General features: G+C 38.9%; 1 protein-coding gene across 2 annotated transcripts in view; it reads left to right on the forward strand.

Moving 5' to 3' along the window:
• Nucleotides 1-14,435, forward strand: part of INTS7 (integrator complex subunit 7) — a 99,323-nt gene that overhangs the window by 40,893 nt on the left and 43,995 nt on the right. For both annotated transcript variants that reach the window (XM_024247761.3, XM_002809488.6), the window contains 2 exons: nt 7,171-7,288; nt 12,373-12,507. In XM_024247761.3, coding sequence (XP_024103529.1) covers nt 7,171-7,288; nt 12,373-12,507 — 253 coding nt within the window. The remainder of the gene's footprint in view (nt 1-7,170; nt 7,289-12,372; nt 12,508-14,435) is intronic.

Here is a 14,435-nt window from a genome sequence, read left to right on the forward strand (position 1 = left end):
TTGCTATTTTGATCAAGTTTTCTTTGTTCTTGTCTTCCTCTAGTGAGTTAAAGATTTTAACGTGCTAATTAGGCATAATTATTAACATTTAAGAATGAAAATTATGATGGCTGAAATGTTGAAATTTTAAGAGGCCTAATTCTCTTTTCTGCTGCCATTCATCTTCCCCTCACCCCATATCATGTTACAGTAATCTGGAATCTAATTGCCAGTTATCTTTTTTTTTAATACTACGAAGTTTCTTTTTTGTAATAATTTTTAAAAATAATATTTGCATTGAGCTTTACAACCACATTAACAATTAGTTAAATGTAATTGTTTTGTTGATTTCACAGCTTACTATTATTTCTTCATTATACCATATCTTATCTTGAATTTTTATTCTGATTTATGTTTCTTATGGATTTTTGTGTTTTGTTTTGTTTTTCTTATTGAACATACTTTTTTTTTAATGTTTCTTTCTTCCATGAAGAATTTTTTTCCTCTGGGCACAGTGGCTCACGCCTGTAATCCCAGTGCTTGGGGAGGCGGAGGCGGGCGGATCACTTGAGGTCAGGAGTTTGAGACCAGCCTGGCCAACATGGTGAAACCCCATCTCTACTAAAAAAAAAAAACTACAAAAATTAGCCGGGTGTGGTGGTACGCACCTGTAATCCCAGCTACTCAGGAGGCCGAGGCAGGAGAATTGCTGGAACCAGGGACGCAGAGGTTGCAGTGAGCTGAGATTGCGCCATTGCACTCCAGCCTGGGTGACAAAAGCAATACTCCATCTCAAAAAAAAAAAAAGAGAATTTTTTTTCCATTGCGGCTGAATCCTGAGCATGTTGATTTTAATTAAACAGATGTTGTCAATTAATCATTTTTTATAGCCTAGATACATTTTTGACAATACTGAAATACAGCAGGGGAAAACAGTTCTAACGATTTAGCCTTTTCTAAAGTAATAAGGTGTTGATTTTGAATCTGAATTTTACTCACAATTACCAAGAGTGATTGTATAACAGGTTTTTTATTTATTTCTTCCATCATTATTTTACAATTACCAAGAGTAATTGTAGGGCTTCCCTTCTTCCTTCTCTCCTTTTGTCTTTCCTTCTTTTGTTACTTTCTGACTTTCTCTCAGCCACTCTTATCATTGCTGGTTGTTTTTGAGTTTTAGTATTTCAAGTTCACATTGTGTCCATTTCCATTGCTACTTTTTCTGGTTTGTTGGTTAGTATTATAATTTTCAGATGGAATCAGATGATATGTCAGGTTTAAATGACTAGCTTTCATTCTGTATACCTTTAAAAAACTGAAAGAAGGAAGGGCCTAAATCAAGGTCCAAGTATATTATTATTAAGGTAGTCAAAAACAATAGTTTCATAGGAAAAACATTTTTTAGTATGTTTATATTTTTCTTTAGATTTTTTTGATGCCATGCTGGGATAAATAACCATCTTAGCTTGTGTTAATCTCTATTAATAGTTTACAATATCTGATGCTGTAGTCTTTTTTTTTTTTTTGAGTTGGAGTCTCACCCTGTTGCCCAGGCTGAAGTGCAGTGATGCTGTCTCGGCTCACTGCAACCTCTGCCTCCTGGGTTCAAGCGATTCTCCTGCCTCAGTCTCTCAAGTAGCTGAGATTACAGGTGCCTGCCACCACGCCCAGCTAATTTTTGTATTTTTAGTAGAGACAGTTTCATCATGTTGGCCAAGCTGGTCTCAAACTCCTAACCTCAGGTGATCCACCCGCCTTGGCCTCCCAAAGTGCTAGGATTACAGGCGTGAGCTGCTGCACCCGGCCTGTAGTCTTACTGGAAGAGAATATTTGATTTATGCAGCCTCTCTGTTACAGAGCAAAATATTATTTGTCCCAGATAGTCTCAAAGATGTAAATTTTATTTTTAACGTTATCTCTTCTGAGAGCTTCTAATTTGTACCTTACCTGTGACTAGGAGGAGTGACAAGTTCGGCCTGAGAATTAGTTCTTGTAATAATCTTTTTCTTTGCAGTTAGTACAATGGAGACAGAAAGTTTTGAGGTATTATGTCTCTGACAGAATACTTTCAAACGTAACATTTTTCTTTACTTTAAAGATTATAAACTTCTTTTTACTATACTTTTCTGGAACATATCCCTGGTGACCAGTCCTATTCCAGGGTGTAGGAGAAGCCCCTATTTAGGGATTGACCCAGAAAACAATAATTCAGGCCAGAGCCTCTAGTTGAGTAGTGAGTTAAGCCAGTAGAGAAGGAAATTTAGACCAAATAGTTAGTGAAGAAGGCAGTGGTAATGAATGAGACAGAGGACTCCATTTGAAAAGACAGTTTTTCCTTTTTGTTGATATGAAAAATGGTCCTGGTAACAATTTTGTAATAGGTAATGTCCATGAACCAGATTTTATATTGAAATGTGATTGACATACCATTTCTGGGGAACTTCATGATTTGCTCTGTTAAGCTTACTGATTTGGATTAATGAACTTTTAAATCAGTGTTTTTTTATTTTATTATTATTATTTTTAAGACAGAGTCTTACCCTGTTGCCCAAGCTGGAGTGCCGTACCACAATTGTAGCTCATTGCAACCTCAAATTCCTGGGCTCAAGTGATTCTCCCACCTCAGCCTCCCAAGTAGCTAGGACTACAGATGCACCCCACCACACCTAGATAATTTTTAAAAATTTTTTAGTAGAGATGGGACCTTGCTATGTGCCCAGGCTTAAACGAATGTTTATTTACAGAGACTGCTTTAGGTTCCCAATAATGTGCTAGATGACAGAAACAGAATATAACATTGTAAATAATTTTATCACAAGATTTTCTAATATTCAGTTTTTTAAATGGTAAAATTCTTATTTAAAATTATTAATATTATCATTTTATATAAAATGTCTCACCTAGTTTATTATCACAGAAGGCTAAATATCTATTATACATAGAGCAATCTGAGACATAATATGGAATACATATAAATATAGAACATAGTTCCTAACTTCTGGGGCTGTTTGGTTTAAGATATTAGTCCTAATCACAAGCTAATTAACAGTACAAGGCAGGCCAATTTAGGTAACAAAAAGTGAACAAACAGAAATGGCCTAAGTGCTTGAATAAATAAATATAAATTATAGTATTAAATAATAATCACTTTTTAAAAATGCATTCTTTTGAACTTCAAAAACAGCATCTATATCTGCTTTTATTTCCTCATCCCCTGCTCATTCTTTCATACACTTGCATTTTGATCTGTTTTCGTGTCACTTTGCTTAGGCACTTTACATTTGGCACTGTCAACCTGCCCCTTCTCTTGGCCTCTTTGGCACTTAACTGTCCTCACTCATTCATAACACTACCTAACCTTCACCTTCTCTGTATTCTTCACTGCCCTTTTTCTTCCAAGTTGAGTTCATGGCTCTCTGCTTTCTACCATTTATTCTCTGTCATTCTTACGGCCTTTCTTAATGCCAGTTTGCAGGGCCTCCAACAATCTAGTCCTTTTACCTGAGCTTCTACATTGTTCTCTAACATAGTAGCCTGTATGGGTCACAAAGTGCTTTGACTTTTAGTGGCTTTGTAATCTTACAGACAGTAGATGTCACCTCACTTACATTTGATTTTTAATTTTAATTCAGTTTTTTAAATGCCAACACATTCATGTGGTCAAAATTCCAAAACTACAAAAGGATATATAGTGACTGTTTCCCACCTACTGTTCTCTCATCTACATAGCTCCTTTGCCCAGTGGCAACCAGTATCTATTTTCTTGTATATTTTTCTAGAGGTGTTTTTTATGAAAATCAACAGTTCTTTACAAATATTTACCCCATTTTACAGACAAAGAAGCTGAGACTCAAATATTTCAGTAATTGGCTCAGATCACAGAGATGGTAGGTGGCAGAGCCAGAATTCTGATGTGAGTCTTCCAATTAAAAATTTGCTGTATCTTAGATTCCAAATGCCTCGTGAATATTTCTTCTTGGACTTCATATCTCATCCTATTTTCTGTCCTTTTTCTAAAATTGGTTTATCCCCCATAAATTTCAGTCTTAAAAGTTACTAGATTTGAAAGTTTGCAATACTTACTGAATCCTTATTCATTTCTTGATATGTAATCTCTTTTAAAATGTCTGTCATACTCATTCACTATTCTCCATTCCTGCCACCAAGTTCTAGTTCAGGCCATCATGACCAGCTGCCTGGATTACTGCCAGAGGCTGTAGATTGGCATCCTTAGCTCTCAGTTCTCTTTGTTAATTTTATTTTGTTTACCATTTGCCAGAATTATCCTGCCTAACACTTTAGATGCCATTATTCTCTCCTCTGGCTTCTTTTTTTCCTTTTTCATCAGGTTTTAATTACTCTGCCTAACTTTTAAGGCCCTATATCATCTGGCCTAATCCCCCCCATCTTACTTAGCTTCTATCCTTTTGAACATATCTCCTCTTAGGCCAAAATTAAACACCGCATATTCTGGCCTAATTGCCAGAGTATGTGTATGCATTACCTAGACTTTCTTCCCTTCGGTTACCAGAAACATACTGCATCTTTCAGGTCTGTTTCCATTCCTTTCATGATAATTTTTGCTGCTGCTGCTGTTTTTCTTGTTAACTAGATTTTTCTTTCAGTCAAAAAAGTATTCATGTATACGACAAAAAATTTCTAGAGCACAAAAGTATATCGTGAGTGAAATATAAGTCATCTCTTCTCGTAGGTCTCCTCTGCAGAAGTGATCACTGTTAATAGTTTCTTATGTATCCTTCCTAAACCTTTTCATCAATATGGAAACATGCGTATGCCCCATCTTTTTTTCTTTACAAGTGAAAATACACTACGTGCATGTTCTAACTTTTACCTCTTAATATGGGGGAACATCTTATATTAGCAGCTAGATCTACTGCATTGTTTTTTATCAGCTGTGTGCTACTTCCTTTATATACCCAGTTCCCCACTGATGGACATTAGGGTTGTTTCTGATACTTTTACTGTTACTGTTGACATTTCTACATTGAATAGTTTGTAAAAAAATCACCTTTGTGAACATAAATTTTCAGAAAAGAAATTTCTAGGTCTAATGATGGATATTTAAAAATTTTTGAGAGTTAATACCAATGACTCACCAAAGAGATTTACACCATTTTACTCTTCTAACAACAATGTGTGAGAGCACCTATTTCCCTGTATTCTTCAGTGTTATGTATTATCAAACTTTAACCTTGGTCAGTCTGATAGGTAAAAAGTGACACATTTTAATTTAAAATGTTCAAAGTATGAATGAGGTTAGACTATTTAAAAGACATTTGTGTACATTCTTTCTGTGAAATACCAAATTTTTATTGAGTTTTTGCCTATTAGTAAGAACTTTTTTTTTTTTTTTTTTTTGAAACAGAGTCTTGCTCTGTCGCCCTGGCTGGAATGCAGTGGCGCGATCTTGGCTCACTGCAACCTCTGTCTCCTGGGTTCAAGCAATTCTCCTGCCTCAGCCTCCTGAGTACCTAGTACTATAGGTGTGCACCACCACACCTGGCTGATTTTTGTGTTTTTAGTAGAGACAGGGTTTCACCGGGCTGGCCAGGCTGGTCTCGAACTCCTGGCCTCAGGCGATCCTCCTGCCTCGGCCTCCCAAAGTGTTGGGATTACAGGTGTGAGCCACTGTGCCCGGCCAGAACTTTTTATATATTAAGGTTCTTGGTCCCTTATTGATGTTATATGATGTGAATATTTTTTTCTAGGTTTGCCAATTATCTTTTTACTTTGTATTGTTCCATGTTACCTCAGTACTTTTTACAGTTTTGGTTTTTTATTTGCCATTTAAAAAAACCAGGGATATAGTTTTATTTTACCAAATGACTGGTCAATTGTCTTTGTAGTTTTGATTAACTGGTGTCTTTAATTTAAAATGCCATTATCATATATTAAATTCTAGTATATATTTGAATCTATTCCTTGCCAGTTTTTCTGGATGTTTTCTGATTTTTATTTTTCCACGTGATCTTTAAAATCAGATAATCTAAATCATCCTGCAGTTTTGTTGACATTTTTATTGATGGTCATATTAAATTTATTTTAACCCTTTCTGAAATGTTATTTTTAACTTTTTTCCTTAGACTTCAAGTTTTGCTTATTTTCTGAACCTTTGTCTTTGTGAGAGAATGGAAATTAATTTAACAAAACAGTTATTTGACTTGTTATATTACATGCAGTTATATGATACAGAATCATGTGATAAAGGATAAGGCAAGAGTCACTGTACTGTGATTATGTATTCATAGTTCACTGCATTGAAAAAAAAACTAGCGTCTTATTTTTGGTAATACTTCAAACTGCCTGGTCAAGAGTAGAGTAAATGCCAGAAATGGGAGGAAGATAGCTCTATTCACTTAGAAACTAGATAGAATTCCATATTCGCCGTTATTTTTAAAAATTACACATATATGAAATAATATTCATATCTCTCTTAAGCAAAATATGGTGGGGCTTTCAGAATAGTTTTACATTTACAGAAAAATTGAGACGATAGTACACAGGGTTCCCACATTCCCCCACCATTTCCCCTATAATTGACATGTTAAAATAGTATAGTACTTTTGTTATAAATGAACCAATATTGATACGTTGTTATTATTAACCAAAGTTCATTCTTTATTCATAATTTTTTAGTTTTTACCTAGTGTCCTTTTTATGTATCAACATAGTTTACATTTAGTTATCCTGCCTCCTGAGGCTCCCCTAAAGAGTTTCGAAGTTTGACCTAGTGCTTTTTTTGTTTTTTTTTTGAGACAGGGTCTTGCTCTGTCCCCCAGGCTGGAGTGCAGTGGCGTGAACATGGTTTACAGCAGTCTCGACCTCCTGGGCTTGAGCGGTCCTTCTGCCTCAGCCTCCCAAGTAGCTGGGACCACAGGCACATACCACCATACCCAGCTAATTTTTCGAATTTTTGTAGAGACAAGGCCTCACTTTGAGCCCAGGCTGGTCTCAAACTCCTGAGCTAGAGTGATCCTCCCACCTCAGCCTCCCAAACTGGTGGGATTACCAGAATGAGCCACTGCACCTGGCCTCGATTTAAGTTTTTTAAGATGAAAAAAGGTCCTTAATATATAATTTTTCTCAAAGCCAGAAAATGTAAATGGAGTAGACAGTTTAGAAGTATATTGATGTTTTAACTTCTATATTCATCTCTCTTCTGCATTCCAGGCACTTTGTGAGTGTGCCCTCCAGACTCCTTATGACAGCTTAAAACTAGGGATGTTGTCTGTCCTTTCCACACTATCAGGGACCATCGCCATCAAACATTACTTCAGTATAGTTCCAGGTAAGGAAAAGAAGGGAGATACTATATAAATAATGTGCTAACTCCTTTATCCGTATTTATGTTTCAGGTTGTTTCTTCTATAAGACTTTAACATCAGGGAAAAGTTTCAAAAATCTCATACTCCATTACATGCTAGTGATTTATTTGAATATGATTTCTTAACTAATGCCTACGATAACAACATCTCGCATCCTTGATCTTAAGTCAATAATATATTTTTCTAGGTTTGTCCTTTTTTTTTTTTAATTATATGTGGGTGAAAATATTTTTGAGGATGCTTAAAATAGTTGGTTTGCTTTTGTATATCTCTGACTCAAAGTGCCCTTTGAATTTAAGTACATTTCAAAGGTCAAGTAGTAGTGAGTTTTAAGAGCAAATGCCATGTGCTTCCTTTTAGGTGCATATTATTTCTCTGGAAAACAATTAAAATAAAACTTGACTCCAGCCCAATAACATTTTCCTAGTTACCAATTCAAGATGATTAACTCTAAAATGCTTTCATTAATGCCCGGTAAGGAGCTTGCTTACCTAACAGACTTAAAGCTAAACTTTTTTGTCGTTTTGGGTTTTGTTGTTGTTGTTGTTGTTGTTGTTTTGTTTTAAGACAGTCTCACTCTGTTGCCCAGGCTGGAGTGCAGTGGGGGGATCTTGGCTTACTGCAACCCCCACCTCCTAGTTTCAAGCAATTCTCTTGCTTCAGCCTCCCGAGTAGCTGGGACTACAGGTGCCCGCCACCATGGCTGGCTAATTTTTATATTTTTAGTAGAGATGGAGTTTCACCATTCAGCCCAAGCTGGTCTCAAACTCCTGGCCTCAAGTGATCCACCCACCTTGCCCTTTCAAAGTGCTGGGTTTACAAGCATGAGCCACTGTGCCCGGGCTGGTTGTTTTGTTTTAATGCAAGTTTTGCGGAACCTCTATTGCTTCCTTTTGTAGTCAGTTAGTTTGAGTTAAAGAACTGTAATGTACATTTGTTTGTCCCTTTTACAGCCGCATAGTATATGATACTTTCCAGGTGTAGGGAATTCCCTGCCACGTAAGTCTTAATAGGAAGCTAAAAAGACCTGATACTCTATTGTCACACCTCCCTTCCAGCTAGTGTGCTTACATGTGGCTTGGACTCAACTAATCATTTCCATGCCACAGACTGAATTGGGAGCCAGTAACAACAAGGAAGTGGGGATATGAGAGAATGGGGATATGGTGATGTAGCAGTGACAGAGCAACATTTGTTTCCAGAATATACTCTAGCAGTGGGTGTTTGCTATGTCTGGTACCCTGTGACAGAAGTTAAGCTGTGACATGAAATAATCAGTAACAATGGCTGCTGTGTCCTCACTGGACTAATTCCATGCATGGTCTTTTGGGCTGTGGTCTTGGTTGCTCCCTGGCGTTTTTCTTATTTATTTTCTGACCTTGTTTTCCTATTAGTTTTGCAGGCTTTCCAGTGGTTCTCTGAAGTACATTATCAGTTATATATTGCTACATAACAAAATCACCCCAAACTGAGTAGCTTAAAACCATGACCTTTTTATTTGCTCTAATTCTGTCAATCAACCATTCTGACTGTACTCAGCTGGGCAGTCCTGTTGGCCTCACTTGGGGTCACTTGTGTGATTATGGTCATGTATGACCAGGATTGGATGGTCTAAGATGGCCTCATTCACATGCTAGAAATTGAAAGGCTTTCTGCTGAGGCACCTTAGTTTTTATCCATGTGACTCTTGGTGGGCTAACTTGGGTTTGTTTTCAGGATGTTGGTTGGAGCCAAAAGAAAGCAAGCCACCAACACACAAGCACTTGTCAACCTTTTGCTTGCAGCCTGTTTTCCAATGCTTTATTGGCCAAAGCAAGTCACATGGAATTGGAAGATCACATGGTAAAGGAGCATGTCCACAAGGGATGTGAGAAATTATTCACAGCCTTCTTTATAAACAACGTACCATATACCTAGGGTGCTTTCAATTTATTCTTTTTCTGCATAAATCAGCCAGTGTGTTTCTTAGCTTGCAGTTAACATCCTTCACTGACATTGCACTTTGAAAGAGCTGTGATAGACAAAGTCTTAATCATATAATAGATGAGAGCTTTCCCATACAAGTAGCCTTTCAAGTGAGGCATATGCAAAGGAGTTTATAAGTATTGAAATTGAGACTCACAAAGGTTTGACGGTATGTCCAAAGTTCACATATTTGTGAAGTGTCTGAGCCTAGGCCTGAACTCAGTGGTCTGACTCAGAATTCTCTTTTTTGTACCAAACTGACTTACATGCACAATAACTTTCTTTTTCTTTATTTTTTAATTCCAAAAACATGTATTAGCATTATGTTGGGATATAATACTTAAACACTTTTCAAGCTAGGTATTTGTCCTTTTATTGAAGTTTGTTAATTTTGCCTTATATATGGAATTAAGCAAAGGCTTAAATAAATAGACTAGATAATATTTATAAAAAATAAAAGTCAAGGATTTTCCAAAGTTACATTATTTCCACAAATAATGGTAAATCTTTACTTCCGTTGATTAGATTTTTTCGATATAGCCAAAAGTAGTTTAAAAAGCAAACTTAAATTTAGTATGTCTAAATCATCACTAACAAATGGCTCAAATATATAAGATGTTCAATATCAGACATATTTAAGAAAAAGGCACCTTAAAACAACACTTGAAATAATTTTAATCCATCAGATTGGCAAGGATTTAGAAGTTTGATAAACATGGTGTGTCGACAAGGGTGTGGGTAAGCAGGCATTGCTGCTGCGAATATAAATTATTAAACTTGTACATAGATGATTTGGAAATACTTATTAAATTACAGATAACCCAGACTTGCCACTTCTGGGAATTTATCTTATTTACATAGTCACACATTGAGAAATGGCATATATACAAGATTATTCTGAGCACCATTTTATATAATAGCAAAATATTATTTCTTAGTAGAGGATGTAATAGCATTAAAAGGTCCATCAATAGAGGACTCAAATTATGACACATCACTGCAATAAAAATCAATGCAGTTTAAAGAAACTATGGCATGGAGCAGTCTCCATGATACAATATTTAAAGAGAAATAAAACAAGATGGAAAACAGTATGTGAAAGGGAAAAAGAAAGGAATAAATGTGCTTGTAAATTTATAGACTCTGGAATGATACACAAGAAGCTGATAACATTGGGTGGGGGAGGAAAACTTTTCTCTCACTAGCCTTTTACCATTTTCTACTCTTTGTTGTACCTTGTGAGCCTTGTGAATTTATCTTAGAAAATCATTACTAAATAAATAAAAATTAAATTAAAAATAATCTTATTCCTAGAAAACATAGGAAAAGGCTCAAAAATATTAGATTTTAAAAGCAGGATATTGGCCAATATCTACATATCCTGATTATGTGTGAGTTTTTAAATTGTACTGTTGTACATAGGGGGAGAAAGATTTTAAAAGAAATATTTCAGAAAATTAATAGTAAGGTCATGCTGGTTTATGAAATTTTGTATGATTTTTGTATTCTTTGGATTTTTCTGGGTTTTTTTTCTGAGTTTTCTATGGTGAGTGTTGGTAGGAATAAAACAAAGAAAAAACAAGTTATAAAACATGTTTGTAAATTTATAGATGACTCCGCATTGTCCATATCACATGGACAAAAAGAATAGAGGAAATACAATTTCCACAGTTTTGAAAAAATAAAGATATAGTTTCATCTTTCTAGTGTTTTGCCTAACTTAAAAACACTGAAGGGGTCAGGCGTGGTGGCTTACACTTTGGGAGGCTAAGGTGGGAGGATCTTTTGAAATCAGGAGTTTCAGACCAGCCTGAGCAACAAAGCAAGACCCCATCTCTACAAAAAAAATAACAAAATTAGCCAGGTATGGTGTCATGCACCTGTATTCTCAGCTACTTGGAAGCTGAGGTGGGAGGATCGCTGGAATCCTGGAGTTTGAGACTGTAGTGAGCTGTGATCTGTAGTAAGCCATGATCGCACCACTGCACTCCAGCCTGGGCAACAGAGTGAGACTGTCTCAAAAAAACAAAACAAAACAAACAAAAACCCAAAAAACACTGAGGCTCTCTCTTAAACTTGTATTATATTAAACCAGAAATCAACAAAGTGACCATAGGTCCCATGTCACCTCAGATATTCATGGTTTTTGTCTATTGTAATTCTTAATAGTGTCCCTTTCAGCCTCAAAAAATACGGTCACCCTTGGTATGAGAAACAAAGTTGAAGTTAACAAGAATCATGGAAAAATAAGCAGAGGAAAGGAAGACAGGAATGGGAGACTCTTTTAAGTAGTTGAACAAGCCCTAATCTCCTTATTTTCTTGAAGCTTATTCAGTTATAACTGAGGGCTTCTCTACTGTAAATTACAATAGTTACAACATGAACCTTGCGGTCCAGAATTTCAAATGTGAATTTTAAAAATTGCTGCAATCTATAGCATGGAATTTAAGGTATAAAGCAGAAGAGTATAATAACAGAGGCATTAGTACACGACTGATAAGTTTTATGAACTTAATGGCAAGATTCTTAAAATTTTGGGGCTTTGGGCTTTGATTTCATCTGTAAAAATAGGGCGTGTTAAATCAGATGATCCCAAAATTCTTTCCAGCTTTAAAATCATGAATTTTTATGTAAACCTTTTGAGGTATAAATGTATGCCAGCAATCTGAGATGGAAAAAAAAAGCAAATTTAAATTTTTTTCTCTTTTCTCTCCTATCTAGAAAGTATGGTTTTGTCTGACAAGAGGCCTATAATGATACCTGTTTTAATCAGAATTCGTTTGAACTCTTAGGATAGTTGTTTTGGCTTTTGTACTGTTAGTCAATTTTTATTAATATTTTTTAAGATATTATATGTTGATTTTAGATCTTAGTCATTACGAAACTGTTGGCACATACCTATTTTAAGTACCTTAATGGAGAGAAATGCTGATATGTATTGATAGTGGGATTGTGGTAGGAAATTTTGTTGAAGTTTATTGTTAGAGATTTTTCTCAAAAATTAAGAAAATTGAACCTATAAGCTGAACTGCTTTTGAACTATTTGAATTACAATCTCTACTACTTTTCTCTGCTTTTTTAGGAAATGTGAGTTCTTCTCCCAGATCTTCTGATTTAGTCAAATTAGCCCAAGAGTGCTGTTACCATAATAACAGGGGCATTGCAGCTCATGGAGTTAGAGTCCTAACTAATATAACTGTTTCTTGTCAAGAAAAGGGTAAGTTTGATCAGGACTGATATTATATATAAACTTTGGTTTAGACCTTGGACAGAATTCTGTTTGATTTTTTTTTTTTAATCCCTTATTTTTAGCCTGTGTGCCTTGATCTACAAATTGACTCCTTTCAAAGTGTTCTTAGAGCATGTGTTCTTTTTTTTTTTTTTTTTTTTTTTTGGGCTTTATTTTATTTTATTTTTATTTTATTTTTTTTTTTTTAATTTCTGAAGTATTTATTGATCATTCTTGGGTGTTTCTCGGAGAGGGGGATATGGCAGGGTCATAGGATAATAGTGGAGAGAAGGTCAGGAGATAAACACATGAACAAAGGTCTCTGGTTTTCCTAGGCAGAGGACCCTGCGGCCTTCTGCAGTGTTTGTGCCCCTGAGTACTTGAGATTAGGGAGTGGTGATGACTCTTAAAGAGCATGCTGCCTTCAAGCATCTGTTTAACAAAGCACATCTTGCACCACCCTTAATCCATTTAACCCTGAGTTGACACAGCACATGTTTCAGAGAGCAGGGGGCTGGGGGAAAGGCCATACATAGATCAACAGCATCCCAAGGCAGAAGAATTTCTCCTAGTCAGAACAAAATGGAGTCTCCTATGCCCACCCCTTTCTACACAGACACAGCAACAATCTGATCTCTCCTTCCTTTCCCCACACTTCCTCCCCTTCTCTTCAACAAAACCGCCATCGTCCTCATGGCCGGCTCCCGATGGTCGCTGTCTCTTCGGAGCTGTTGGGTACACCTCCCAGACAGGGCAGCCGGGCAGAGGCGCTCCTCACCTCCCAGACAGGGCGGCTGGGCAGAGGCGCCCCTCGCTTCCCAGACGGGGCCGCCCGGGCAGAGGCGCTCCTCTCCTCCCAGACGGGGCGGCCGGGCAGAGGCGCTCCTCACTTCCCCGACGGGGCCGCCCGGGCAGAGGCGCTCCTCGCTTCCCAGACGGGGCCGCCCGGGCAGAGGCGCTCCTCAGTTCCTCCCAGACTGGGTGGCAGCCGGGCAGAGGCGCTCCTCACCTCCCAGACGGGGCGGCCGGGCAGAGGCGCTCCTCCCTTCCCCGACGGGGCGGCCGAGCAGAGGCGCTCCTCACTTCCCAGAGGGGGCGGCCGAGCAGAGGCGCTCCTCACTTCCCAGAGGGGGCGGCCGGGCAGAGGCGCTCCTCACTTCCCAGACGGGGCGGCCGGGCAGAGACGCTCCTCACTTCCTCCCAGATGGGGTGGCGGCCAGGCAGAGGCGCTCCTCACCTTCCAGACAGGGCGGCCGGGCAGAGGCGCTCCTCACCTCCTAGACGGGGCGACCAGGCAGAGGCGCTCCTCACTTCCCAGACGGTGTGGCGGCTGGGCAGAGGTGCTCCTCCCTTCCCAGATGGGGCAGCCAGGCAGAGGCGCTCCTCACTTCCCAGACGGTGTGGCGGCCGGGCAGAGGTGCTCCTCCCTTCCCAGATGGGGCAGCCAGGCAGAGGCGCTCCTCACTTCCCAGACGGTGTGGCGGCCGGGCAGAGGTGCTCCTCCCTTCCCAGATGGGGCAGCCAGGCAGAGGCGCTCCTCACTTCCTCCCAGACGGGGTGGCGGCCAGGCAGAGGCGCTCCTCACTTCCCAGAGGGGGCGGCCGGGCAGAGGTGCTCCTCACTTCCTCCCAGACGGGGTGGCAGCCGGGCAGAGGCACTCCTCACCTCCCAGACGGGGCGGCCGGGCAGAGGTGCTCCTCATCTCCCAGACGGGGCGGCCGGGCAGAGGTGCTCCTCATCTCCCAGACGGGGCAGCCGGGCAGAGGTGCTCCTCACTTCCTCCCAGACGGGGTGACGGCCGGGCAGAGGCACTCCTCACCTCCCAGACGGGGCGGCCGGGCAGAGGCGCTCCTCACCTCCCAGACGGAGAGAGCATGTGTTCTTAAGACTACTTTATCCTTGTGAAAAATAATAAA

The sequence above is a fragment of the Pongo abelii genome, chromosome 1, assembly GCF_028885655.2.
Source record: "Pongo abelii isolate AG06213 chromosome 1, NHGRI_mPonAbe1-v2.0_pri, whole genome shotgun sequence".
In the NCBI taxonomy this organism is placed as follows: Eukaryota; Metazoa; Chordata; class Mammalia; order Primates; family Hominidae; genus Pongo; species Pongo abelii.